Below are 26,196 nucleotides of genomic sequence, written 5' to 3'. Positions count from 1 at the left end.
TGGGACAACGCTCAACCACACTCAACCAACTGAGCCATTCCAGCCAGGGCAAAGATATTATCTCTTTTAATCTTCACAACAACCTTATGACATTGGTATGTTTATCCCAAACTAACAAGGAAGCAGAAACTGAGAGAGATTACATAACGTACCCAAGATTTCATAGAGACAGACCTCAAATTTGAATCCAAGTATCTGATTACAAAGCCCAACGCTCATAATCACCAGAATACATACAGGATTTGGGAGAGAGACAGGATTAGAGAGAAATCAAGATCCCTCAATGGTGGAAAAGGATGGGACTTTAAGAAATGAAGGAAAATCTATTTTCATAACAGAAGGGACAGAGGACAAATAACCACATGGGAAGATTTACACTTTTGATGGCAGATGAGGAAGGAGTTTTCCATCTAAAGATTTCTATCTTTCTATTGACCTAAAACTAGTCATTTGCCAAGTATCAAGACAGAATTAACGAGTAAGACATTTGAGAAGACTAGAAAATACTGAAATTATCATTCATTCACTGAACAAAATTTTCTGAGTGCGCACTACCTATTGGGTCCTATTCTAGGCAATTGGGATTATGGTATAAGGCTCAAGATAATACTGAAAAGATAAAGAAATTCTGGCCAAAGAGGAAAACATCTGAATTTCAGAAGAGAGATAAAAAGACAGTAGGAAAATGGCATGGAAGAAAAGGATTTCAAAGATGTGATTTTTTTTTTTAAATGGAAAGACCAGGGTATTAAAAGAAGAAGAATGGGAGAAATGGAGGTACAAGTATAGTAGTCCCTCCCTTTACCCACTGTTTGGTTTCTGGGGTTTTAGTTATCCCCCAGTCAACTATGGCCTGAAAATAGTAAATGGAAATTTTCAGAAATAAGCAATTCCTAAGTTTTAAATTGTGCACCATTCTGAGTAGTGTGATGACATCTCAAGCCATTCCTCTCCATCTACCTGGGGTATGAATCATCTCTTTGTCCGTCAGAGCCATGCTATATATGCTACCTGCCCCTTAGTCACTTAATAGCCACCTCAATTATCAGGCCAACTGTCATGATATCACAATGCTTGTGTTAAGTAACCCTTACAGTAACCTACTGCTGAGTCACAATGCCTATGTCATTTATCTAGCTTCATCTCATCTGGTTGATTATATCATCACAAGAAAAAGAGTAAGTACTAGTACAGAACAATAAGTTATTTTAAGAGAGAGACCGCATTCATACAATTTTTATCACGGTACATTGTTATAATTGTTCTATTTTTATGATTAGTTATTTTTGTTAATCTCTTAATGTGCCTAATTTATAACTTAAACTTTATCATAGATATATACATAGAGGAAGAAAACATAGTACATATAGGGTTTGGAACTATCTGCAGTTTCAGGAATCCATTGGGGATCTTGGAATATATCCCTCATGGATAAGGAGGGACTACTGTATAAGAAGACAAAGAATGAAGTAGGGGAAAGGATAGCACAGAAAAGAAATAACAGTTGGTTTAGCTAAGTAGCAAAAGTATACTCAAAGGAGCAGAATATTTCACAGCAGGCAGAGAGACGGTGGTCTATAAGTGGTAGGGGGACCTAGGAGGACAATGATCTTGTGACAGTGAAGGTGAGGAAAATGATGAGCATCCTCTCAGAAAGACCACAGGGGCAATGGCTTCCGGGGGAGAGCCAGACCTCAAGTCGGGAGGAAACTCTCCTCCTAAGAGTGTATTACCAATGCTGAAATTTCAGACGAGCCTGCCATCATTGGCATCTGATCCTTGTGTGAAGGAACCATTTCTCAAGGTGGGATGTTCTCTATCTATGCTTCTCTTTTGCCACGATTCCTCTAATATGACATTAACGTAGTAGGGAAGGAATCCAAGAGAACCACTGGTCTGGAATAAACATCCTTTTAGACAAATAAAAAAAAATTATACTTGGCTAAAAAAAAAAAAAAGTGAAGCTGCCATGTTGACATCAGAACAGTAAAGCAGTTTACTTAGAGAGTCATTCGAACAAGGCAGACACAGTTTAAGGACCCAGGGGGGTTTTCAGTTTCCACCATCTGGTTATTTCCCCAGTCCTCTGCCATGCATCACAAAGCTCTCTGTGAATCCACTTAAAAAGGAAAGGGCTAATGCTCCTTTTATTTGCTTTAACACTGCCCTCAATAAAAGGTGGTACATCCAAAGGATAAAATAAATATTTGGCCACAAAAATCACAGTGCAAAACATATTTATGTGGAAAGGGGTTCTCTTTTCATTGTTGAGTATAAAACGCAGGTTATAAAATAAGATGCTGAATATGATCTCATTTCTGCAAACAATTAATTTTTTATCATGGTAAAATATGCATTATTTAAAATTTACCATTTTAGCCATTTTCAAGTATATGGTTCAGTATCATGAAACATTCACATTGATGTGCAACCATCGCACAATCTATCTCCAAATTTTTCATCTTCCCAAATGTAATCTCTGTACCCACTACATGAAAACAATGAATTCTGACATGAAAGGAGAGAAAGTTTCAACAAGCATATACCAGAAATGCTAATGATGGATAGTAAAATTATAGGTAGTTTTACTTTTCTACTTTTTAGTCCTCTATATTTTCTGATTTTTGTCTAAAAGAAACTGCATTCTAGTGTAATTTTAAAACAATAATTTTAAATGATTTTTAAAGGACATTGAAAGTTCAAATATTGAGAAAGAAAAGCAAAACAGGGTTAGAGGTCATACTCATCACCTTCTGTAGATTCGGACTAGTAACTAAAATATATTCCATGACTGATCTGAAGCAACTAAAATTATTTGTTGTTTAGAGTGAAAAAAAGAAAAAGCCAACCATTATCAATTGCCTAATAAACATTGCAATACTTCAAAATAAAAATGATTTCTGCAGCATAATAGCTAACTGTCCTCATTGCCCATTTTCCTCGTCTTCCTAGTAATAACAACCCCAATTCTTAGCTGGATACATTAATGCCAACCAAAAGACAATATTTCCTGATTGCCACTCTTGCAGTTAGTTGTGGCCATGTAACTAAATTTTAACCGAAGAGGAAGTGCCATGTGCCACTTCCTGGAAGTGCTCTGAAAGGGAAGGGGCATACTCTTCTTCTTCTCTCCTTCTGTCCAGCTATGATCTCAGTGGCTTGAACCAGGAGGCAAGATGCTAGGAATGAGGAAGCAGGGAGCGAGCAGTAAGATAGATCACTCTTTTTTTGTTATATGTTAACTGATGCAATTACCTTTTAAACAGTTTTCCTTCCAGCATGTCTTATATTCAGCCCTATATCTTTATCAACAATGATCATTAAAAAATGCCAATAGAGATCCTGGCCAGTTGGTTTGAGCACTGTCCCTATATACCAAGGTTGCGGGTTCAATCTCCAGTCAAGGCACATACAAAACGTAACCAATGAATGCATAAATAAGTGGAGCAACAAATCTTTCAATCTCTCTCTCTCTCTCTCTCTCTCTCTTTCTCTCTCAAATCAATTTAAAAAATAAAATAAAAAATACCAAGAGAAACTGGTAAATAATAATCATGACCAAATTCAGAGATGACCAATTCTCAACCATCTTCCACTTGAATTCCCTATAGAATCTGCCACTGTCAACCATGCCAATTTTCTGACACTCTTTTTTCCACTGAATCAATACTTTGTAGAGTTTGCGCCCATGCCTTTATTTGCTATTTTTCAGTTTCCTTACAATGCTTCTTTATAATCTGATGGTCAATTTCTCTAAACTATTTTGACTATGATTAAATATTGTATGTGTATTTAATGGCTGTTTTAGTAATCAAGATTTCCCTGAAACAGTCTTCTATAGATTTAATCATGTCTCTTCAAAATGTGTGTGTTGATAACCTAACCCCCAAGGTGATGGTGTTTAAAGATGAGGCCTTTGAGAGGTAATTAAGTTTAAATTAGGTTATGATGGTGGGGCCCTCATGATGGAATTAGTGCCCATAAGAAGAGACACCAAAAAGCTTGCTGCTGCTGCTTCTCTCTCTTCTCCCACCATGTGAGGTGGACACAGTGAGAAGTTAGCCATATGCAAGCCAGGAAGGGAAAATAAATTAGCTAGCATCTTGATTTTGGACTTCTAAGCCTCCTGAACTGTGAGAAAATAAATTTCTGTTGCTTAAGTACCCAGCCTATGATATTTTTTTCTAGCAGCTCAAGAATACTCATATACAGTCATTCACTCAATTATTGCTGAATACATAACTAATTATGTATTGAATGCCTACTATAGGCCAGGAATGTTACGTATTTTATCACTAATCTTCTCAGTAACCCCACAAGTTAGAGATTACTATATTCATTTCATAGATAAGAGGCCTGAGGCCAGAAGAATAATTACGCAAGATCCCATAGCTGGTAAGTGGAAGTCAGACTTACTCCAAAGTTTACTACACATTATATACCTCATGGCACACACAGTCTCTTCTACAAGGAGTTTATGGTATTTTAGAGAGAAGATCCAGACAAATAAAAAAGTGAATAATTCAAACAGTTAAAAATAGTACATGAGAAAAACACAGAAATAATAAGAAGTACTTGCGGGGAGAGATTGCTGAGTTCAAGAGATTATGAAATGCTTCAATTTCTCCTGCGTAAACATATAGAAAATTACTTTTAAACCAAATCCTTGTTGAAACCCATCCAAACTTAGTAAATGAAGTGGTAAGAGACATTATAACCTTGAATTAAAGATAAAAACCTTAAAAGAACTTACTTTGACATTTAAATTAGTACCTTTTAAAAGTCACCAAGAAAGCATTTCCTTCTATAAGGTATGCCACAGGTGTTTTGTCTCATCACATCTTAATCTTTAGGGAGGAGGGGAAAATTACACAGAAGCTTAGCTTTCCTAAATTGTCTACTAAAGTTAACCAGTTATTGACTAAAAAGGTACAGGAAAAATTTAAAACTCTTTTCTGGCAGTGTGTGAAATTAGATAATCTGCTTGTATTTGAAGATAATTTGAAACGGTCTGAAAAATTTCTTCACAAAAGTAAGAAGAGCTATAAATGGTCAAATAAAATTTTAACAATGAATGGATTAGACAGGACTGTGGGACACAGAGGACCCAGCCTCTATTTTGGAACAATATATCTTTGATTTTCTTAAAACAATAGGTACTGAACTACTAAGTAGTTTTTAATTTTTATTTTTTAATGAATTTTTAAAATAATTTATTCTATGAAGAAACTTAACAGGTGATGGCCACAGCCATATTACAATTGGGGGTGCAAGAAAAGGCTTCTCTTTCACCCCAGAAATTCAATATGCTCGCCCTCTCTTCAGGGTTTCTGATTTTCCAGGATGCTCAAAAATTATTAACAGCCAGCTTTCACTATTTATCGGTAAATTCACCAAAATTTCATTCTTATTGGAAACGATGAAAAACATTTCTTCAAAATCTGTTAAAACCACAGTTGATAAATCTGGTCATTGCAGCTTATCGGTCAGTTCCATTTTTCTGTTTCTTTTCTCAGTAGAAACGTTTGTTTACACAACACACACATGCACAAGAAAAATAAAGACAGAACCCAAGTCCTTAGTTTCCTCCTTGTCCCCAACCTCTCTGAGGGCTAGGAGTCTTCATGAAGTTTCATGTGGGAGCACAGGGCGTCTTTATCTGGGAAGGTTTTCCCACAGCTGCCACAAGAGCGGCCCTGGCCCTCCTTGTGTGAGCAGCGGAGATGGCTGTCCTGGGTACTCAAATGATTTGCCACAGTGTTTGCATTTGAAGGGCTTCTCCCGGGAGTGCTGTCTGATGTGTGTGCGAAGTATGCTAGAGGCTGGAGGCAGTGAACTTCGTACAGTACACACACTGGTAGGGTTACTAAGCAGTTTTTTAAATGGATAATTCTGGATCTTAAAAAACTTTAATGTAGGCCTGGCTAGGGTGGCTCGGTTGGGTGAGCATCATCCATGCACTAGAAGGTCCCCAGGTCCATTCCCGGTGAGGACACATGCCCAGGTTGTGGGATCAATCCCCAGGAGGGAGCATGCAGGAGGCATGCAGGAGCATGATCAATGTTTCTCTCTCATAGATGTTTCTATCTCTCTCTCCCTCTCCCTTCCTCACTCTGAAATCAATAACAATTTTGATGTAGGATGCTTTTATAAAAATTCAAACTCTTCCATGGAAATCTGTGATAGCCTATATGATGTAGTGGGGGGAATGAATCCAATATTAATCTATAAAAAGCAAATTAATTTGTATATTGTATTGGTTGTTAGAAGAAAATATATAACTTCTAAACAGAAAAGATCTAGTTTAATAATGCCTTTTAACTCAACAAAAATTAGACCTATTAATTATACTTTGATTTTGCGACAAAAATACTATTTTTCATTATAAATATAAAATACATTCATTATTGGAAACTTGGAAAATGATGAAGAGGACAAAGAAAAGAACACAGCTATATCTTCACCTTCTCCAAACACTAATATTTCCCCTCTAATTAGCATATTTCTATACTTTTAAAATTTTTTTATCATTTCACATGAATTAGATACTCTATCTTTTCCTTTGTTCCCCACTTAAATATATGCCATTTTCTCACATTATTATAAAGCCTTCCCAGTTTAATTTCAATCAATATAATCTGTTCATCCATATTCAGTATAGTGCAGGTGTCTCTCTTAGATCTCTATCTTTAAAAATATAAAATAAGTTAGCTCAGATATGGTTTTTATCATGCAAGTTTCTACAAGTCCTCCTAATCAAGTATCTGTTTTAAAAGACTATCCCCAATCTTCCAATTAGAAAGAAAAATATGTAAATATTCCAAAAGAATGTTGATACTCCATTGAGTTTTGATCATCTAACAAGGATACCCTCTTCTTATCTGTGTACTTTACGCTTGTTATATATTTATATATGTAGCAGAGACGAGGAGATATAGTAACTGTGTCCCAAATGTACCAGGGTGAAAGTCACTTTGGCCCAACCTTAAAATAGCACCACTAAGTTCTGAGGGACAAACAAGATTGAAAATCCTCTAAGCAACTTAATCAGAGACTGCCAGATCTCCAAGGTAGAATCAATGGATGTAAAAAAACACAAATAAAACAGAGCATGCAATATGTACAACAAGCATTCATATTGTTCATTTCAATATCAATGAAGGAAAAGATAGCCATTAGGTAAGATTATCACAGCAAGGCCAAGATACTGTATTTATTTTCCTAAAAGGACATAGAATAAATTTATCAATTAAATTTGGTAAGTTAGTACAAAATTATTGTCAAACAGAACAGTATTCATAACTTATTGCTTCATTTGGGCACTGCTTCATGAACAAATTCCAACTCATTTACTATAACCCAGCTCTAAGGATACATAAGGATGGGATCTTGGAGGCCTGACTGCTGTACTTATTTAAAAAACTACTTATTAGAGAGATTTGAAGATGGCGGCGGAGGTAAACGCCTGTACTTGCTGCCTCCCACAACCACATCAAAATTACAGCTAAAATATAGAACAACCATCATCCAGAACCTCTAGAAATTTAGCTGAGTGGAAGTCCTACAACTAGAGAAATAAAAAAGAAAGCACACTGAGATTGGTAGGAGGTGTGGAACGGGTGGTTCAGCAACCACGTGTGCCGTTTTTTTTAATTGGGAGGGAGATCGTCTTTGCAGAGGCTGCCCGGAGGAGAAAGGGTCTCAACCCCACACCAGACCCCCAGCCCAGGGTCCCAGAGCTAAGAAAAGAAGTCCCTATGGGCAGTAAGAACTACAGGCTGTAAAAACCCGTGCGGATTGGGGCTCAGGGACACAGAGGTTGCTGGAGACCCAGCTGTTCCATTAAAAGGCCGGCACCAGGAACTGAACTTACAAGGTCCCGCTTCCTCTGAGCTCCAGCACCAGGGCGAGGCTCTGGCGAACACAGACACATATGAGGAGGAATTGGATTGTCTGGCATCAGAGCAGGAACTCGGGAGGGGGAAGGGGGCCTTCTCCCAGGCCAACGTGCTCACAGGGAATCATTGTTCCTATGCTGGGACCTCCCTGATTGCAGGGCTGACTGGCAGCCATTTATGTTTGCTCCGCCCTGGTGATTCCCAAGACCTGCCTCATCCAATTTACAACCCCACCCACACTGCCTGCAGCAGCTTTTGCATATGAAAGGCCTGTCCTTGCTCAGGGTAAAAGCTCTTAAACAAGCTGCAACTGGGTCAGGGAGCCCCACACCTATCAAAAAAAGGCCCAAGACCCAGCACCAGCACCAGCTGGCCTTGCTTCACAGCTGGGCCTCATCTGGGCACTTCCAAACCCAGTACAAAGAGGAGGAATCTGCAGATCTCTCTGTAGCTCCTGCTGGGTGGCCCCAGGCAGTGGCTGACTTTGCACCTCCCTGGAGACCCAAGAGCCAGTGTACCCAGTGTTCAGTATCAGACCATACCAGATTACAACTCTACACATCCATAAGCGACACACTCAAGGGGCAGACTCAGTGAGCACCAAAGCCCCATTGAAGCAAGTCCTGCTCCCTAGAGGAGTCTCCTGCACAGCAGCTCTCCCAGAGTAGTCGCAGCTGGTCCTCACAGCCAATTGGTCTGGAGGTCAATTCCTCCCAGTGACACCAACAGCAATCAAGTCTCAACTACAACAAGACTGTGTTCACAGCCCATAATGGGACACACCTAGATTGCCCAGCTCAGGTGACTGGGGAGGCAGAGCCACTGGGCCCTATAGAATACCTACTACACAAGGCCACTCTACCAACTCAAGGAGACATAGCAGCTCTACCCAATACATAGAAACAAACACAGGGAAGCAGCCAAAATGCAGAGACAGGGAGGCATGTCACAAATGAAAGAAATGGAAGAAAACAAACTACTGTATATTCAGTTCAAACCACTGTTATAAGGTTACTCAAGAATCTTTTAGAAACCTCAAAAAAAAAAAAAAAAAAAAAAGGAAGAGACCAATCAGAAATTAAGCATACACTGACTGAAATAAAGAATAATATACCAAGATTTAACAGTAGAGTAGGGGATTCTGAGAATCAAATCAATGATTTGAAATATGAGGAAGCAAAAAACATCCAACCAGAAGAGCAAAAAGAAAAAAGAATCCAAAAATAAGAAGATAGTATATGGAGCCTCTGGGACAACTTCAAGCGTACCAACATTCACATTGTGCCAGGAGAAGAGAGAGCAAGACATTGAAAACCTATTTGAAGAAATAATAATAGAAAATTTCCCCTACCTGGTGAAAGAAATAGACTTATAAGTCCAGGAACCACAAAGAGTCCCAAATAAGGGGAACCCAAAGAGGACCACACCAAGACACATCATAACAAAAATGCCAAGGGCTAAAGACAAAGAGAGAATCTTAAAAGCAGCAAGAGAAAAGCAGTTAGTTACCTACAAGGGAATGCCCATATGACTGTCAGCTGATTTCTCAACAGAAACTATGTAGGCCAGGAGGGAGTGGCAAGAAAAATTCAAAGTGATGAATAGCAAGTACCTACAACTAAGATTACTCTACCCAACAAAGCTATCATTTAGAATTGAAAGTCAGATAAAGAGCTTCACAGACAAGAAAAATCTAAAGGAGTTCATCACCACCAAACCAGTATTATATGAAACGTTGAAGGGTATCCTTTAAGAAGAGGAAGAAGAAGAAAAAGAAAAAATAAAAAATATGAACAACAAAATGGCAACAAATACATACTTATCAACAATTGAACCTAAAAGTTAAAATAAATGAATAAGAAATCTGATGAACAGAATAAACTGATGAATAAAATAGAATCAGAGGCATGGAAATAGAACAGACTGACGATTGTCATAGGAAAGGGGAATCAGGGGATGGGAAGAGATTAAACAAAGACCTTATATGCATACTAAAGGCACGAATTCGTGCATGGGTGGGGTCCCCAGGGGGCGGTGGGATCTGTGATCGGCCCTCCAGGTGGGTGGTGGGATGCCCTTGCCGGCCCGGGATCGGCCGGGGATCGGGATCTGTCCTGCTGATGTTCGCGTCGGTTGCTGGGAGCCACCTGGCGACTGCTTTTGTAGCGTTTCTTCCTTGCAAAGCATCTAGGGAGGGGAAGCGGCCGTAGTGCCTGAGGCCAACTTCCAGGAGGCCGGTGGTGCTGTTGGGATTGTGCCGGTGGTGCTAGTCCATCAGTGCCTGGCCCGTTCTCCGGAGATTGGACCTGCAGGACTATTGCGAGAGTGAGTGGCTACTGCTGGGCTGGTGGGCTGCTGGGACGGGTCAGTCAGCTGAACAGCACGCCCACTGTGGGAGTGCACCTACCCCCAGCGGGCAATTCCTGCATTGAGTATCTGCCCCCTGGTGGTCAGTGCTTGTCATAACGACTGGTCGTTCCGGTGGTTTGGTCGCAATGGTCACTTGGGCTTTTGCTAGTATATATATAGATATGTATTACCTATGGACACAGACAATAGGGTGGCGAAGGCCTGGGGTGGGGTGGGAACTGGGTGAAGGGGAGTAATTGGGGGGAAAAAGAGGGACATCTGTAATAATCTCAACAATAAAGATTTTTTTAAAAACTTCTTATTAGAAACCATGCCTCTCAAATCAAACTAATACAAAGAAAATAAATATGCATTTGAAATATTTTTAAACGTTTAAATAAATACTATGCAAGGTTAAAAAAATCACAATAACTTATTTGTTATTCTTCAAGGTCAGAGAAAATTATATTCCAGTTAATCCCATATCCTGATTCAGTTTGTTCATCTGTTAAGTAAGACTGTTATGGACTAAATAAATTAGTTAATTATGCCCTACCTGGTTTGGCTCAGTGGATAGAGCATCGGCCTGCAGACTGAAGGGTCCCAGGTTCGATTCCGGTCAAGGGCACATGCCCGGGTTGTGGGCTCGATCCCCAGTAGGGAGCGTGCAGGAGGCAGCCAATCAATGACTCTCATCATTGATGTTTCTATCTCTCTCTCCCTCTTCCTTCCTCTCTGAAATCAATAAAAGATATTAAAAAATAAAAAACTAATATTTGTAAAGTACTTGGAATAATACCTGGCATATAGATTAAGTGCTATATGTATGATTATTAATTAAATTAAGTAATATAATTGTGGTAAATTGCATTTCCAAAAATGTCCTCAGGCATATTTCTGATTCCACATGCTCTTCCAGAACCTTGCCCCTCCCCATCAAAAGAGAGAGTCCAATTCTCCCCTGAACCTAGATGGACATGTGACTTCTTGTCCTTGATCAACAGAGAAGGATAGAAATGTTGCTCTGGGATTTCCAAGGCTATGTCATAGGAAGAATACAGCTTCTGCCTGGCTCTCTTTTTGGCATGCATACTCCAAAGAACCCAGACACCACTTAAAGAAGCCCAAATTAGTCCATTTGGAGAGATCACAAGGACAGACACATGTGGAGAGAAACGAGAGCTTTCCTAGCCAACAACCAACAACAACTGCCAAACATATGAATGAACGAGCCTTCCGATAGTCCAGCTCCCAGCCTTTTAGCTTTCCAGCTTCAGACACTGTGGAACAAAGAGAAGCCATCCTGGCTGTGCCCTGTCCAAAAGCTTGATCCACAGAATCTGTAAACATAATAACTGATTGTCTTATGCCACTAAATTTTGGGATAATTTGTTACACTGCCATTGTTATCCTACAATATAAAACTGATACACTTAAGATTTGCCTGTCAGCTACAATAAAAAAGATTTTAAAGTGGTGTGGACAGAAAAGGGGTTTTATGGAAAGTAACTTCACAGGATGATCTGATCATAAATTCCTTGGTGGGTTGTCACGCTCCAGACATATTAACTTTTTTAGTAAAAGGTTGACCTTTGCCTTAAGCAAGCCCTGTCCATTGTTTCTGTGCATTTAGGTTAACACACTTTTAAAATGCCTCTTATCAAATCCCTCAGAAGAGAAACCACCCTCAAGAGCACATAATCCTGTTAATTATTTTATAATCCAACCCCCTGCTTGCTGTCTTCCACTTTTATGTAACCTTTCTTACATTCTCTCTTTAATTCCAAATGCATAAAAGAGGCTGCAAACTATCATTCTGAGAAGCATTTTTCTCAGTCTATTACAAAATTAAATGTTATGCAAAAAGAGCAGAGATAAAACAAATAGAGACTCATAAAACAAAGTAGAAACAACTGTCAAGAATACACATATTTTTATAACAACAGCAATAATTGTTACTGTCCTCCATGTGTAAAGTACTGTAAAGAGCCATGATTTAACACTCCTAAAAATCCTATAAGGATACTGTATCATCTCTATCTTATACCTCCCATGCACATCAGAAATAAAATATCCCAAGACTAAAGCTATAAAAAACTATACTTTCATCTTGTTTTGTTGATTCAGATGGCACTCTTTGAATCCTTGTAATGGATCATCATTATGACTATTGCTAATATAAACCAGGAGTTGGCAAACTTTTTCTTAAAGGCCCAGATAATAAATACTTTAGTCTTTGAAGTCTTTATCACATATTCTTCTTTGTCTATAAGTTTGTCCACACACAGCTTAATCAAGCAAATTTACAGCTGTTAACAGGTTGTGCCTCTGTATTCCGGAATATATAAATAAGCTTCTTAATCAGAACAAAAGTAGGTTCAGAGTCCAGTTGTTTAAACTGAAATTGGTACAGCCATACCTAACTAGTTAAAGTGACTGTCAAGGAGAATCACAATAATAGTAGAGACATTTTATTTTCCAGTCTCCTCAAAGCTACAAAGTTGTTGCTTGGCAAACATGTCTGTGATCATCTAAAACTGAAGTTACATGATCTGATTTAAGAATAAGATGCCCACCCTAATGCCAAATCAAACACACATGTTTTCAAATTGAGGTTCCAAATTAGGAAGAAGCTAATTACTTAAATTCAAATTGGAAGAGGAAAACGTTTTGAGAGCCTATAAATCAGAAGGCCCTTAGAAATTGGAATGAGTATTGGAGTGAGGAAGTGAACTCATATATATGAAGTGTTTTATTCATTTTTCTTAGGAATACAAAAGTAAATAAAGTTTAAGTAAGAAATAATAAGTATAGGTTTATAGACAGCCCTCTTTACAGATTGAGAATAGATATGAGTTGATTACTAGTAGCTAAGGTATTAGCCATATCATGTTAATGAAATGAGTTGCCTTGCTAAATCAATTAGATAGAACAGTCATCGAGAAAAATAACCAATCCAATCACTAAAAAGGCACAGCTAGCCACTTTACATCCTCTGTTTTTAGAAATCCCTGAAAATTTATAAGTATTATTTCAAGGCATCTGACATTTTTAATATTGTGTATGACTCTCTAAATTTCTTACTTCCAAAGACAAAACAATATAAATTTCTTTGTATTAAGTACAAACAAAAGCAGTTAACCATAGAGAAAAATCTATCACCTATAAAAATAGCACTTTTGAACTTATATTACTACATAATTGACAAACTCTATCATAAGTTGAGCTTAAACAATGCCATACCCTGTTTAAAACCTAAATTTTATGATGGCTACTCAAATGCAATAATATCTGCCAAATTCTACTTTTCCTCAAATTACTCCAATATGACTTCAAACTAAGTGTCCACAGTAGAAGCTGATCAGAAGAAACAGCTCAGGTATATACATTTTCCAAGTACTAGGAAGAGATCCAATAAAATTTAAAATAATGGCATTTAAGCAGGAGTATCTATTTATAAGTATCTGAATTCTGACACAGGAAATATTTTTATACTGGTGAAACAGATCCTATTACTCTAAAACCTTACATATTTGTATTAGAAAAATAAGGGGAGACTTGGTCTGAGTAAATAAAATGGATGGGTTACAGGATCCCAAACAACTATCAGTTTCTCCAATGAAGCTGCATGTCTGATGACATAAGCTTTCAATGACCTTCTATAGACTCTGTGGACTAGTTACATGGTCAAGCACTTGATAACACTATATTGGTTTGTATGGTTTTCAAGTAATCTCTTGTTATTATATGTCTTTAAAAGTTTTCGAATCACATAGCTATCTAAACATATCAATAAGCAAATCTTATGAACTACAGATGTTCTTAAAACTCTTCTTTGGTCCTAAGGAAGATGGTAGCTGTACTTGCTGCCTCCCATAACCACATCAAAATTACAACTAAAATACAGAACAACCATCATCCAGAACCACTGGAAAGCTGGCTGAATGGAAGTCCTACAACTAGAGAAGTTGAAAGCACACTGAGATTGGTAGAAGGTGCAGAGGTACAGAACAGGCTGGTCCGGCACCCACATGGGCCACTTTTTTAATTGGGCAGGAGATCATCTCTGTGGAGGCTGCTGGAGGAGCAAGGGGTCCCAGCCCCACACCCAACCCCAAGCCCAAGGTCCCAGAGCTGGGAAAAGAAGTCCCTACAGGGTAGTAAGAACTATGGGCTGTAAAAACAGTGCAGATTGGGGCTCAGTGACACAGAGGCTGCTGGAGACCTAGCTGTTCCTTTAAAAGGCTGGCACTATGAACTGAACTTACAAGGTCCCGCTTCCTCTGAGCTCCAGTGCTGGGCGAGGCTCTAGGGACAGAGACACAGATGAGGAGGAACTGGATTGTCTGGCATCAGAGCAGGAACTTGCGGGGCAGCTTTCTCCCAAATGGAGGTGCTCACAGGGATCATTGTTCCTATGCTGGGACCTCTCTGGTTGCAGGGCTGACTGGCAGCCATTTATGTTTGCTCTAACCTGGTGATTCTCTAAGACTTGCCTCACCCAATTTACAACCCCACCCAAACTGCCTGCAGCAGCTTTTGCATATGCATATGAAAGGCCTGTCCTTGCTCAGGGTAAAAGCTCTCAAACAAGCTGCAACTGGGTCAGGGAGCCCCACACCTATCAATAAAAGGTCCAAGACCCAGCACCAGCACCAGCCTTCCTTGCTTCATAGCTGGACCTCATCTGGGCACTTCCAAACCTGATACAAAGAAGATACAAAGAGGAGGAATCTCGAGATCTCTCTTTAACTCCTGCTGGGTGGCCCCAGGCAGTGGCTGACTGTATTCCTCCCTGGAAAACCAAGAGCCAGTGTACCCAGTGGTCACTGTCATACCATCCAGATTACAACTCCACACATCCATAGGCGACACACTCAAGGGGCAGACTCAGTGAGCACCAAAGCCCCACTGAAGCAAGTCTGCTCCATAGGGGTGTCTCCTGCACAGCAGCTCTCCCACTGTAGTCGAAGCTGGTCCTCACAGCCAATTGGTCTGGAGGTCAATTCCTCCCAGTGACACCAACAGCAATCAAGTCTCAACTACAACAAGACTGTACTCACAGCCCTCAAAGGGGTGCACCTAGAGCTCCCAGCTCAGGTGACTGGGGAGGCTGAGCCACTGGGCCCTATAGTAAACCTACTACACAAGGCCACTTTACCAACTCTAGGAGACATAGAAGCTCTACCCAATACATAGAAACAAACACAGGGAAGCAGCCAAAATGCAGAGACAGGGAGGCATGTCACAAATGAAAGAAATGGAAGAATCTAAAAGTCAAAATAAATGAATAAGAAATCTAATGAATAGAATGAACTGGTGAATAAAATAGAATCAGAGGCATAAAAATAAGACTGATGATTCTCAGAGGGAAGGAAAGGGGCAGGAAAAGGTTAAATGAATCTTATATGCATACTAGAGGCCCGGTGAACAGAATTCGTGCACGGAAGGGGGGTGTCCCTCAGCCCAGCCTGCACCCTCTCCAATCTGGGATCCCTCTCACAATCCAGGACTGCTGGCTCCCAACTGCTCGCCTGCCTGCCTTCCTGATTGCCCCTAACCGCTTCTGCCTGCCAGCTTGATCACCCCCTAACCACTCTGCTGCCAGCCTGATTGATGCCTAACTGCTCCCCTGCCAGCCTGTTTGCCCCCAACTTCCCTCCTCTGCCAGCCTGGTCACCCCTAACTGCCCTCCCCTGCAGGGTTGATCGCCTCCAACTGCCCTCCCTTGCAGGCCTGGTCCCTCTCAACTGCCCTCCCTTTGCAGGCCTGGTGCCTCCCAACTGCCCTCCCCTGCTGGCCATCTTGTGGTGGTCATCTTGTGTCCACATGGGGGCAGGATCTTTGACCACATGGGGGCAGCCATATTGTGTGTTGGAGTGATGGTCAATCTGCATATTACTCTTTTATTAGATAGGATAGAGGACTGGTGCAGGGGTGGGGGCCAGCTGGTTTGCCCTGAAGGGTGTCCCGGATCAGGATGGGGGTTCCCTTGGGGTGTGGGGCGGCCTGAGCAAGGGGCCTATGGTGGTTTGCAGGCCAGCCACACCCCCTGGCAACCCAAGCGGAGGCCCTGGTATCTGGAATTTATTTACCTTCTACAATTGAAACTTTGTAGCCTAGAGCGGAGCCAAGCCTCCTGCTCGCTCTGTGGCTGGCAGCCATTTCTGTTGGGGTTAATTCACCTTCTATAATTGAAACTTTGTAGCCTGGAGTGGAGGCCTAGGCCGGCCAGGGAAGGTGGAAAGCTTGGCTTCCTCCATTGCCAGGAGCAACCCTGGCCTGCTCTCTCCAGCTCCATGGCTGCCGCCATTTCTGTTTGGATTTGTTTACCTTCTATAATTGAAACTTTGTAGCTTGAGTGGAGGCTTAGGCCTGCAAGGGCCAGCGGAAAGCTTGGCTTCCTCCGTTGCCTGGGAAACCTTGCTCTCTGTGTCTGTAGCCATCTTGGTTGGATTTTTTTGCATACTCGCTCTGATTGGCTGGTGGGCGTGGCTGGTGGGTGTGGCTGGTGGATGTAGCAAATGTACAGTCAATTTGCATATTACTCTTTTATTAGGTAGGATATGCATTACCTATGGACACAGACAATAGGGTGATGAAGGCCTGGGGTGGGGCAGGATCAGGGAAGGGGGTTAATGGGGGAAAAAAGAGAGACATCTGTAATAATCTCAACAATAAAGCTTTAAAACAACAACTTTTTTTTGGTGCTGTGGAAAGGTAGGTATCAACTAAGGATATAAAGAGCTTTGAACCAATTTAAGGATTTGCACTTAATTCAGTTGATCATGGCAAGCCACTGAAAAAAAAAGAAAACTGATAGTCCTGGCCGGGTAGCTCAGTTGGTTAGAGCATTGTCCTGACATGCCAAGGTTGTGGGTTTGACGCCTGGTCAGGGCACATATAAGAATCAACCAATAAATGCATAGTAAATAAGTTGAACAACAAATCGATGTTTTTCTCTCTCTCTCTCTCTCTTCTTTCCTCTCTCTCTCTCTAAAATCAATAAATAAAAACATTTAAAGAGGAAAATGATAATAACAATTATTTGAAGAAGAAGATTCCAGATGTTTTGTGCAGGTTGGAGAGGTTTGAAGGACTAGAGAAAATAACAAGACAAAATTAAGAACCTATTCAATTATCACCCTGGCAGGAGTGATTCAGTTGGCTGAGCATCGTCCCGTGAACCGAAAGGTCACTGGGATGTGTACAAGAGGCAACCGATCGATGGTTCTCTCTCACCTCTCTCTCACCTCTCTCTCTCTCTCTCTCTCTCTCTCTCTCTCTCTCTCTCTCTTTCTTTCTCTCTCTCTCTCCCTCCCTCCCTCCCTCTCCCTTCCCCCTCTCTAAAAAATCAATTTTAAAAACATATTTTAAAAAATTGTTTAAAATAAAAAGAGAAACTATCCAATTATCCACAAATTAGGTGCCTGGTTTCTGAATAGAATGGTGGGAGGAGAAGCAGAAAAGGAGCATAGAAACGAGTGCATAGACTGAGGGAGCCTGAAAAGAGTCACAAACTGGTAACTTATTAAGTACGAGAATAAGATAGAATGATTAAAGATGATTAATTTCAGTTCAGCAAACATTTATGGAGAACCTACTTTGTGCAAGGCACTCAAAAATATAAATATAGATCAACTCTCACGGTGCTCAAAATCTATTAAGGGAGACATAATATCCATTTAAAAAATGAAATTTGCCCAAAATGAATATTATAATACTGTGTCAACAACAGGCTATTGTAGCCCAGAGAGTGACACAATCCTGAGTAGAACTGGGAAGACCAACATTTTCATTTTAAACCTGAGTGGCAGTTGGAATAATGTTATTTTTGCCAAATAATGTATATTCTTTCTTCAAAATGTATCTTAATCTACCCTGCTTAAATCTCTTTCTACTAACAAAGTCCAAGCACAGACCATCTTTTGTTTGTAATACTTCATGACTCCCAACATCAAACATAATCTCTCACCCAGTTGCTCCTCAGAAGAGCAAATAAATTACCAAAATGTCAACAGACTACTTTCATCACGCTTCTCTTTCTACTCTAAGGAGAAGACTTTGGTGACTTCCAATGACTTTGAGGGTCAACCTGTTGCTCCCAAAATAGTCACCTCTCTAATGACTCATCCTACCTTTCATCTGAGCTCTTCTGATTTTGGTCATAACAGTTTTACATTCCTTTTTATCTTAGTTAAAGAGATGTATCCTTAAAGAGAATTTGGGGAGCACCTGACTTCCGAACCAGAACACCGGAGACTGCATATTGGCTCTGCCACCTCCTGGTTATATGATATTGGACAAGTCAGTCTGCACTCTTATATCTGTGTCTGAGGAAATAAAGACAACCTCCATGGGGATAGTTGAGGATTTATGTGAAGTTTTTATAAAGTGAAAAGAGCCAGGATATAAACTTCTATAACTATGAAGATGATTATAGATCCATATTAGGTAAAATCAGTTCTTTACTTAATGAATGATCAGCCTAAATGGTTCAGAACCTAGATCAAGGACTGGCTATCCAGAGTTGCTGACGCCATTTGTTTTGGCAAACCAGGCTAAAGGGAGGAGGGAGGCGGCGTACTAGATGATTTTTAATCTATATCCATAAAGTGATTTGCCAAGACCACGAAGCTTTTGGCTTTGTATCCCTATCCAAGTCAAATAAACTGAAGTTTTCATCTATAAAGAAAAACAAAAGCCTAACTGGCCTTTTAAAGCTTGATTATATTAGAATTTCCAATAACTGCTCCCCACTCTGTTCTCTAAAGCATTATTAGTTTGGGAAACTTTTTTTTTCCCCTCACTAGTCTCTTCTTCTATGTAAATGTTTTGCTAGAGTCCTCTATCTAGTCATTTGTTAACTATCTATAACAATGCTGTCCAGTAGAACATTCTGCAAAGATGGTCATGTTCCATGTCTGTGCTGTCCAGTATGGTAACCACTGAGCACCTGTGGCTACCGCGTACCTATAATGCAGCCAGTGCATCAACAGAATTTTTTACTTTAATCTTAATTAATTTAAATTTAAGTGACCACAGGTGTCTACTGGCTACCGTATTGGGCAGTTTAGGTCTATTGTATGTGGGCCAGAGGCGGACAACATTAAATATTTTTAAATCAGCTGACAAGGTTGGCAGCCAGAGTGTCTACAACACCCCAGTTATAAAATTCTGCTGATGTCCTTCAGAGTTGGAAGCAAGGACATGGTCCTTTATACAAATATACCTGTACAACCATGATTCATAGCATCATTCATGGTGGTCCCCCTGCTTAGAATGCCCTTCTCCCAACTGTACCCCAAGCAAACTCTCATTCTTCTTTCAAAGCCAGTTCAAATGTTACCTTCCCCAGGAGTCTCCTTTGATTTTTTTTTTTAAAGCAGCATAGCAGAGTGAAAGAGCTGCCATTTAACCCAGTGATCCCACTTCTAGGAATATATCCTAAGAAACCTAAAACACCAATCAGAAAGAATGTATGCACCTCTTATGTTCATAGAAGCACAATTTACAACTAAGATCTGGAAGCAGCCCAAGTGCCCATCAGTAAATGAGTGGATAAAAAAGATGTGGTACATATTTACCATGGAATACTATGCAGCCGTAAAAAAGAAGGATCTCTTACCCTTTGAGACAGCATGGAGGGACCTGGAGAGTATTATGCTAAGTGAAATAAACCAGTCAGAGAAAAACAAATATCACATGATCTCACTCATCTGTGAAACCTAACGAACAAAATAAACCGATGAACAAAAATAGAACCAGAGTCATAGAAGCATGGAACAGACTGTCCAACCTATGAGGGAAGGTGGAGGGTGATGGGGTAAGAGATCAACCAAAGGACTTGTATGCATGCATATGAGCATAACCAATGGACACAGACTGGGAGCGGGGGGGGGGGGGGGGGGGGGGCAGGGGCGGGGTAGGGAAGGGGCCAGAGAGGTCAATGGGGGAAAAAGGAGACTTATGTAATACTTTAAACAATTAAGAATTTAAATTTAAAAAACTGATGAATAAAAAACATCGGGAGACATAGAACCATGGAACAGACTGAAAAATCTCAGAGGGAAAGTGGGGGTGGGAAGGTGTGGTGCGGAGAGATTAAAAGGGAAACTTATATGCATACTAGAGGCCCAGTGCAAAAAATTCGTGCATGGGCGGGGAGGGGGCGTCCCTCAGCCTGGCCTGCAACCTCTCACAATCTGGGACCCCTTGGGGGGATGTCCGACTGCTGGTTTAGGCCCAATCCCTCTTGCAATCCAGGACAGCTGGTTCCTAACTGCTCGCCTGCCTGCTTGCCTGATCGCCCCTAACCACTCACCTGCCTGCCTGATACCCCCTAACCACTCGCCTGTCTGCCTGATCACCCCTAACTGCCTCTGCCTTGGCCCCTACACCCAGGACCCAGGCTTCCCTCCTCCGACCAGCTGCAGGCAACCAGGACCCGGGCTTCCCTCCCTCCAGCTGGCCACAGGCACCCAGACCCCGGGTGGCTTCACCCGGGCCGGCCACAGGCACTTAAGTTTAGAAACCCCCACACAAAGAAATGTTGAAAGTACATTATATATTTTACAGCAGGGGGTCCTCAAACTTTTTAAACAGGGGGCCAGTTCACTGTCCCTCAGACCGTTGGAGGGCCGGACTATAGTTTAAAAAAAACTATGAACAAATTCCTATGCACACTGCACATATCTTATTTTGAAGTAAAAAAACAAAACGGCAAAAACACCCGCATGTGGCCCGGGGGCCGTAGTTTGAGGACGCCTGTTTTACAGTATTCCTACCAAATGTGAACACAGAAAGACATACCAGAGTCTAAGAAAAGTCTTTTTATTTTTTTCATATTATCAATCTCTTAGAAAACCTAGGAAATCAATTTTTACAGGATGAGAAAGAAAAAAAATGAAGTAACCCTAGGAAACAGATAACAGAAAAAAACAATTTAGGAAACTTGGGGACATGTTCTGGAGTTTAATATTAATGAAATGATCAGCTTAGGATATCAACTTAAAGTAGTTTTGTATAGTGGTTAGAAAAATATCAGCCCACAGGAATTTTCCACAGGCCTTCCCAAATTTATTAGTCATGGCAGTAAATAGGAATGGCCTAAGGAAGTATACTTTTACCATGGGTTATATTTGTTTTGTTTTGTTTTTCTTCATTTTTACTTTCCTACTATTGGCTTTTTGTTCTTGGTGGTGGTGGTGGGTTTTTTGTTTTATTTGTTTTTAAGATCCAAACTTAAGGCTCTAAGTCTATTTGCAGGCTTCCCCACCTTTTACACCTTAGAGCCATGGCTCACTCAGTTCCTTTAAAGTAGAATGTCCTTGGAGCCTGTCTAACATATATCAAAATCCTACTCGATCCTCCATGCAAAAATTTAAATGTTATTTCCTCCCTGAAGAATTCTACAGTAATATTTAACTGCTCTTCTGTCCTCTGCTAATTCTAAGGAGAAAGAAACCAGCACTTAATGAGCCTCTACTGCATGTCAAGTACTCTATAAAAATATATATATATATTATTTTAACCTTCTCAACATCCTACAAAGTACTGTTTCCTCCCTCGTGCAGAATGGGAAACTAAGGCTATGAGAGGCTACAAAGCACAATAATAAGTCACGGAGTTGAGATTTAAATGGAGCCTACCTGATTTCATAGTCCATGGGTTTTACATCACTTCATGCTGCCTCTGTTATAGCCTTTATCATACACTGGCTTACGATGAGTTGTTTATATATTGGTCTGCTTTTGCAGGTTAAAACATCTTGGAAGGTAAAAGCTTTAGAGGCTTTATAGGTTTGAATCCTCCGCTCCTAGCACAGTGTCTGGTATGTAGAACATACAACACTTTAGTAGTGGGAGAAATAATGTGAAGAAATTAATACAATGTTCATTTTTCTCATATAATTAGCTCTCATGTGACCTTAAGACCTTAAAAAATAAGGACATGGCTTCTAGACATAACAGGGTAACTGAGACCACAGCTGTCCTCCTATAAACAGTGAGAAAATTGGACAAAATATACAAAAAATATTATTGTCACACATTGGACAAAAGTCAGAGTAGGACTATGATCCCTACGCAAAGGAAAATTAAAAAGGTAATCTCCCAAATGGCCCCCGATGTGTGTCTGAAAGCACTTTCTGTAATGCAACACAGGCAGTGATAACTCAAGCAGAGTATAAATGTCTTGTTGACTTCAGGTGAACAGAGTTCAGAGTTTAACGAGGAGGAAAGAGAATCTACAGAAGAGAGTACTAACGTACTAATGAGAGGGAGTTTATGCAGAGAAGAGCTTGAGAAATCTGCACAGATGTCCTCTTGAGACTATGGGTGAAAACTAAACTGCATATGCATAGAGTAAATGGCACCAAGTCAAGCAAAGCACCATGAGTGGTAATCTGAATAATATCCAGAACTCGTACAAGATTGTGAGACATTTTGACCAGCTAAAGTAGAGACCTCAAAGATTATCTAGAGCAGTGGCTCTCAACCTTTCTAATGCCGCGACCCTTTAATACAGTTCCTCATGTTGTGGTGACCCCCAACCATAAAATTATTTTCATTGCTACTTCATAACTGTAATTTTGCTACTGTTAATGAATCGTGATGTAAATATCTGTGTTTTCCGATGGTCTTAGGCAACCCTGCTAGCGGTTCTCAACCTGTGGGTCGCGAAATTACAGTTATGAAGTAGCAACAAAAATAATTTTATGGTTGGGGGTCACCACAACATGAGGAACTGTATTAAAGGGTCACGGCATTAGAAAGGTTGAGAACCACTGATCTAGAGCATTGCATGGACACTCCAGAAGAGTCACACCCTTATAGCAAAGCTAAACAAGCTCAATAGTAATTCCCAAAAGTTAGAGTATACCAGCCCTGGCCAGTTGGTTGAGTGTTGTCCTGTGAACCTGTGTTTTTGCAACTGGCTTATTCACCATAATGTCTTCAAGGTTCATCCCTGTTGTCGCATGTGTTATTCAGGCTGAATAATATCCCACTGTATGTATACATCACATTTTGTTTAACCATTCATCCACTCCTGGACATTTGGGTTGATCTCGCCCTCTAGCTATCCTATATAATAAAAGGGTAATATGCAAATTAACCCTAATGGTGGAACACCGGGGGAACAACTGGTCGCTATGATGCACACTGACCACCAGGGGGAAGACACTCAATGCAGGAGCTGCCTCCTGGTGGTCAGTGCACTTCCACAGGGGGAGCGCTGCTCAGCCAGAAGCCAGCTCATGGCTGGCCAGCACAGCAGACATGGCAGGAGCATCTCCTGCCTCTGCGGCAGTGCTAAGGATGTCCAACTAACGGCTTAGGCCCGCTCCCCAGGGGCCTAAGCAGTTAGTCGGACATCCCCCAAGGACTCCCAGGCTGTCAGAGGGATGTCTGACTGCCAGCTTAGGCCCGATCTCCCAGGTAGTGGGCCTAAGCTGCCAGTTGGACACCCCCGCCCCCCAAGGACTCCTGGACTGTGACAGGGCACAGGCTGGGCTGAGGGACCCCCCTGAGTGCATTTATTTTCATGCACCATGCCTCTAGTTGTGAATAAAGCTGCCATGAAATACGAGTGTACAATTATCTCTTCCATTTCTCTGCAATCTTGAAATGATTATGGGAAATGTCAGAGAAGACTATAAGTTGCAGATGGGAAAACTGATGGGCAGGAGCTAACATTCTGCCAAAGAATCCTGGTGAACTTCAGAGGAAGACAGCATGGCAGGAACAGCAGTCTTGGACATGTATAGATGACCTGAAGATCAACTAGTGGGGACCCCTCCTGGCCTTACACCCTGCTTGGCTACAGTCACGCAGAGAAGCACTGGCTTCTCATTTTATATTTCTAACTGTAAAACTAGGTACTATTAATCTACCCACTACCTGGGTGTGATAATGATTTATAAGCTAGTGTTAATAGGTGTATTTTTAAGATGAAAGACAAAGAGCAAACCATCTTGTATTAAAATAAATTAAAGATAAAACTTGGCAGTGTAACCAGTGAATATGTTCAACTATAAACTTATCCTGCAGGCAATACCTTTGTTGGCTTAATATTTCAAAAGCTTTCTTTTTTCAAGATCATTCTTGTCTGCCTAGCAGTAATATACACTGAAATTAAAACTAGCTGAAAACACTTAGCCAAGAGAGCTAGAAAGGCTATTTTCCTTCAAAAAATAGTGGTTGGTATGTATTTTTAAACCCCTTATACAATATTTTATTTTTCCTTTCAAAGAGCAACATGGAAGTTGCATCTCAAGCCACTCTTTTCTAAAAAAGAAAAAGAAAAAATATGCAAAACTCTGGTACTAAATGAAGAGAATCCTGAAAAACAACATTCCACCTCAGAATTCACTTTCAAAGCAATGTTCACACTGACAATGTGCACAAAGGTGTGATTTGTGTATGACTACATACAATAGTTGACATATAGAGTAAACTCAGGATTTCCCACAGTTTCTTTTATACTTTCCTTTTTAGTTTATATCATGAAAAAATAAAAAAAATAAAAATAAAAAAAGTGGTACTTGTTTATTTTTTAATAAAAGTGGGTTTTTTGGCACATTATAAGAAACAATGCCTATTAACAGATTTTTTAATCAGAAATTGTAGTATATATCAACTTCACAGCACCTAGCAGAATGTCCAGCACCTACCAGGTAGAAAAAATATCAATGAATGAATGTGTAAAAGAACAAATGATTGAACAAACCAATGAATTTGGTTATCCTGATGTGTCTGTGTGTATTCATTTCATAGTACTATCTTCTAATAGCTGCCATATGATCACTTTGGTTTTGGTGCTAATCAAAATGTGCAAAATATGTAAATAATGTTTCCTGGAAACAACATTACTATCCTTTCTAAACTCTTATGTTAAGTACTTTGAATTTCAGAAAGATATTGCAGGAGTGAATAGATAAGAATAAAGCTCCTTGCAAAAACAACAGGCATCCTACATAATAAAAGGCTAATATGCAAATCAACCCAACAGTGGAACAACTTGGTCACTATGATGTGCATTGACCACCAGGGGGCAGAAGCTCAATGCAGGAGCTGCCCCCTAGTGGTCAGTGTGCTCCCACAGGGGGAGCACCGCTCAGCCAGAAGCCAGACTCACGGCTGGCAAGTGCATCGGCGGTGGCGGGAGCCTCTCTGAGGGCTCCCAGACAGTGAGAGGGCACAGGCCGGGCTGAGGGACCCCCCCACCACCACCCAAGTGCATGAATTTCATGCACCAGGCCTCTAGTGTTTTGATATTAACAGATGACTCCTGCTTCTCAATTTCTGGTCAAAGAGATTCTCTGCTTCTTAGCCAAATGACAGAAAAATTGTTTATAAATAAATAGAGAACACACAACCATAAAAGGTCACCCTGCATCTTAAAAATCAACTAGTTTTAGTCTCTATCTGATGAATAAATGTATTCTACTACCACAGGTCCAGAGGTATATTCAGCAGCACCCTGGAAAATTCACTACTTCATTCCAAATGCAGTCCATTCTACTTTAAGGGACACTTATATGGAGCAAAAATCTATCTCCATACAACATCTAACCATTGGTTGTCATTTTGCATTCTGGAACCTCACCGTCTCATTCTAACCTCTCTCCTATAGGGTTGCCCATCAAATATCAGATGATGGCTACTATGACCCCCTATAGGCTAACATCCTGTCTTTCTTGAACTTGCTTATATTTTTTAAAATCCCCTCATTAGTTTAGCCATTTTCTTCTGGATGTGCTTGAAGCTTGTTCCTCAAAGTGTAATAATCTCATACAAAATAGTCACTTAGAATAAAGCAGGACTCTCACAAACCCTACTCTAGACATTCTGTTAATGTAGCCTAAGATCATACTGTGTTTTTTGGAAAGTAATATAACAAAGTTGTTCATATTAAATTTTTAGTTAACTTAAGGATGTTGTCTCTT

General features: G+C 40.4%; 1 protein-coding gene across 7 annotated transcripts in view; it reads right to left on the bottom strand.

Annotated features, from left to right (window-relative positions):
- The window catches only part of RAD51B (RAD51 paralog B), a 514,016-nt gene that overhangs the window by 390,829 nt on the left and 96,991 nt on the right, over nucleotides 1-26,196 (bottom strand). The window contains exon 8 of one of the 7 annotated variants that reach the window (XR_013813393.1): nucleotides 20,141-22,077. The exons of 5 other annotated variants lie outside the window; for them this stretch is intronic. Coding sequence is in view for 1 of the 2 variants with exons in the window: in XM_079768336.1 (XP_079624462.1) it covers nucleotides 22,066-22,077 (12 nt within the window). In the remaining variant the exon portion in view is untranslated. Of the gene's footprint in view, nucleotides 1-20,140; nucleotides 22,078-26,196 lie in introns of those variants that run through there. One more of the 7 variants, XM_079768336.1, reaches the window with a different exon arrangement.

The sequence above is a fragment of the Cnephaeus nilssonii genome (assembly GCF_951640355.1).
Source record: "Cnephaeus nilssonii genome assembly, chromosome: 4".
NCBI classification, from domain to species: domain Eukaryota; kingdom Metazoa; phylum Chordata; class Mammalia; order Chiroptera; family Vespertilionidae; genus Cnephaeus; species Cnephaeus nilssonii.
Note: the sequence above shows the minus strand (reverse complement) of the source record. Positions and strands in the feature narration are given on the sequence as shown.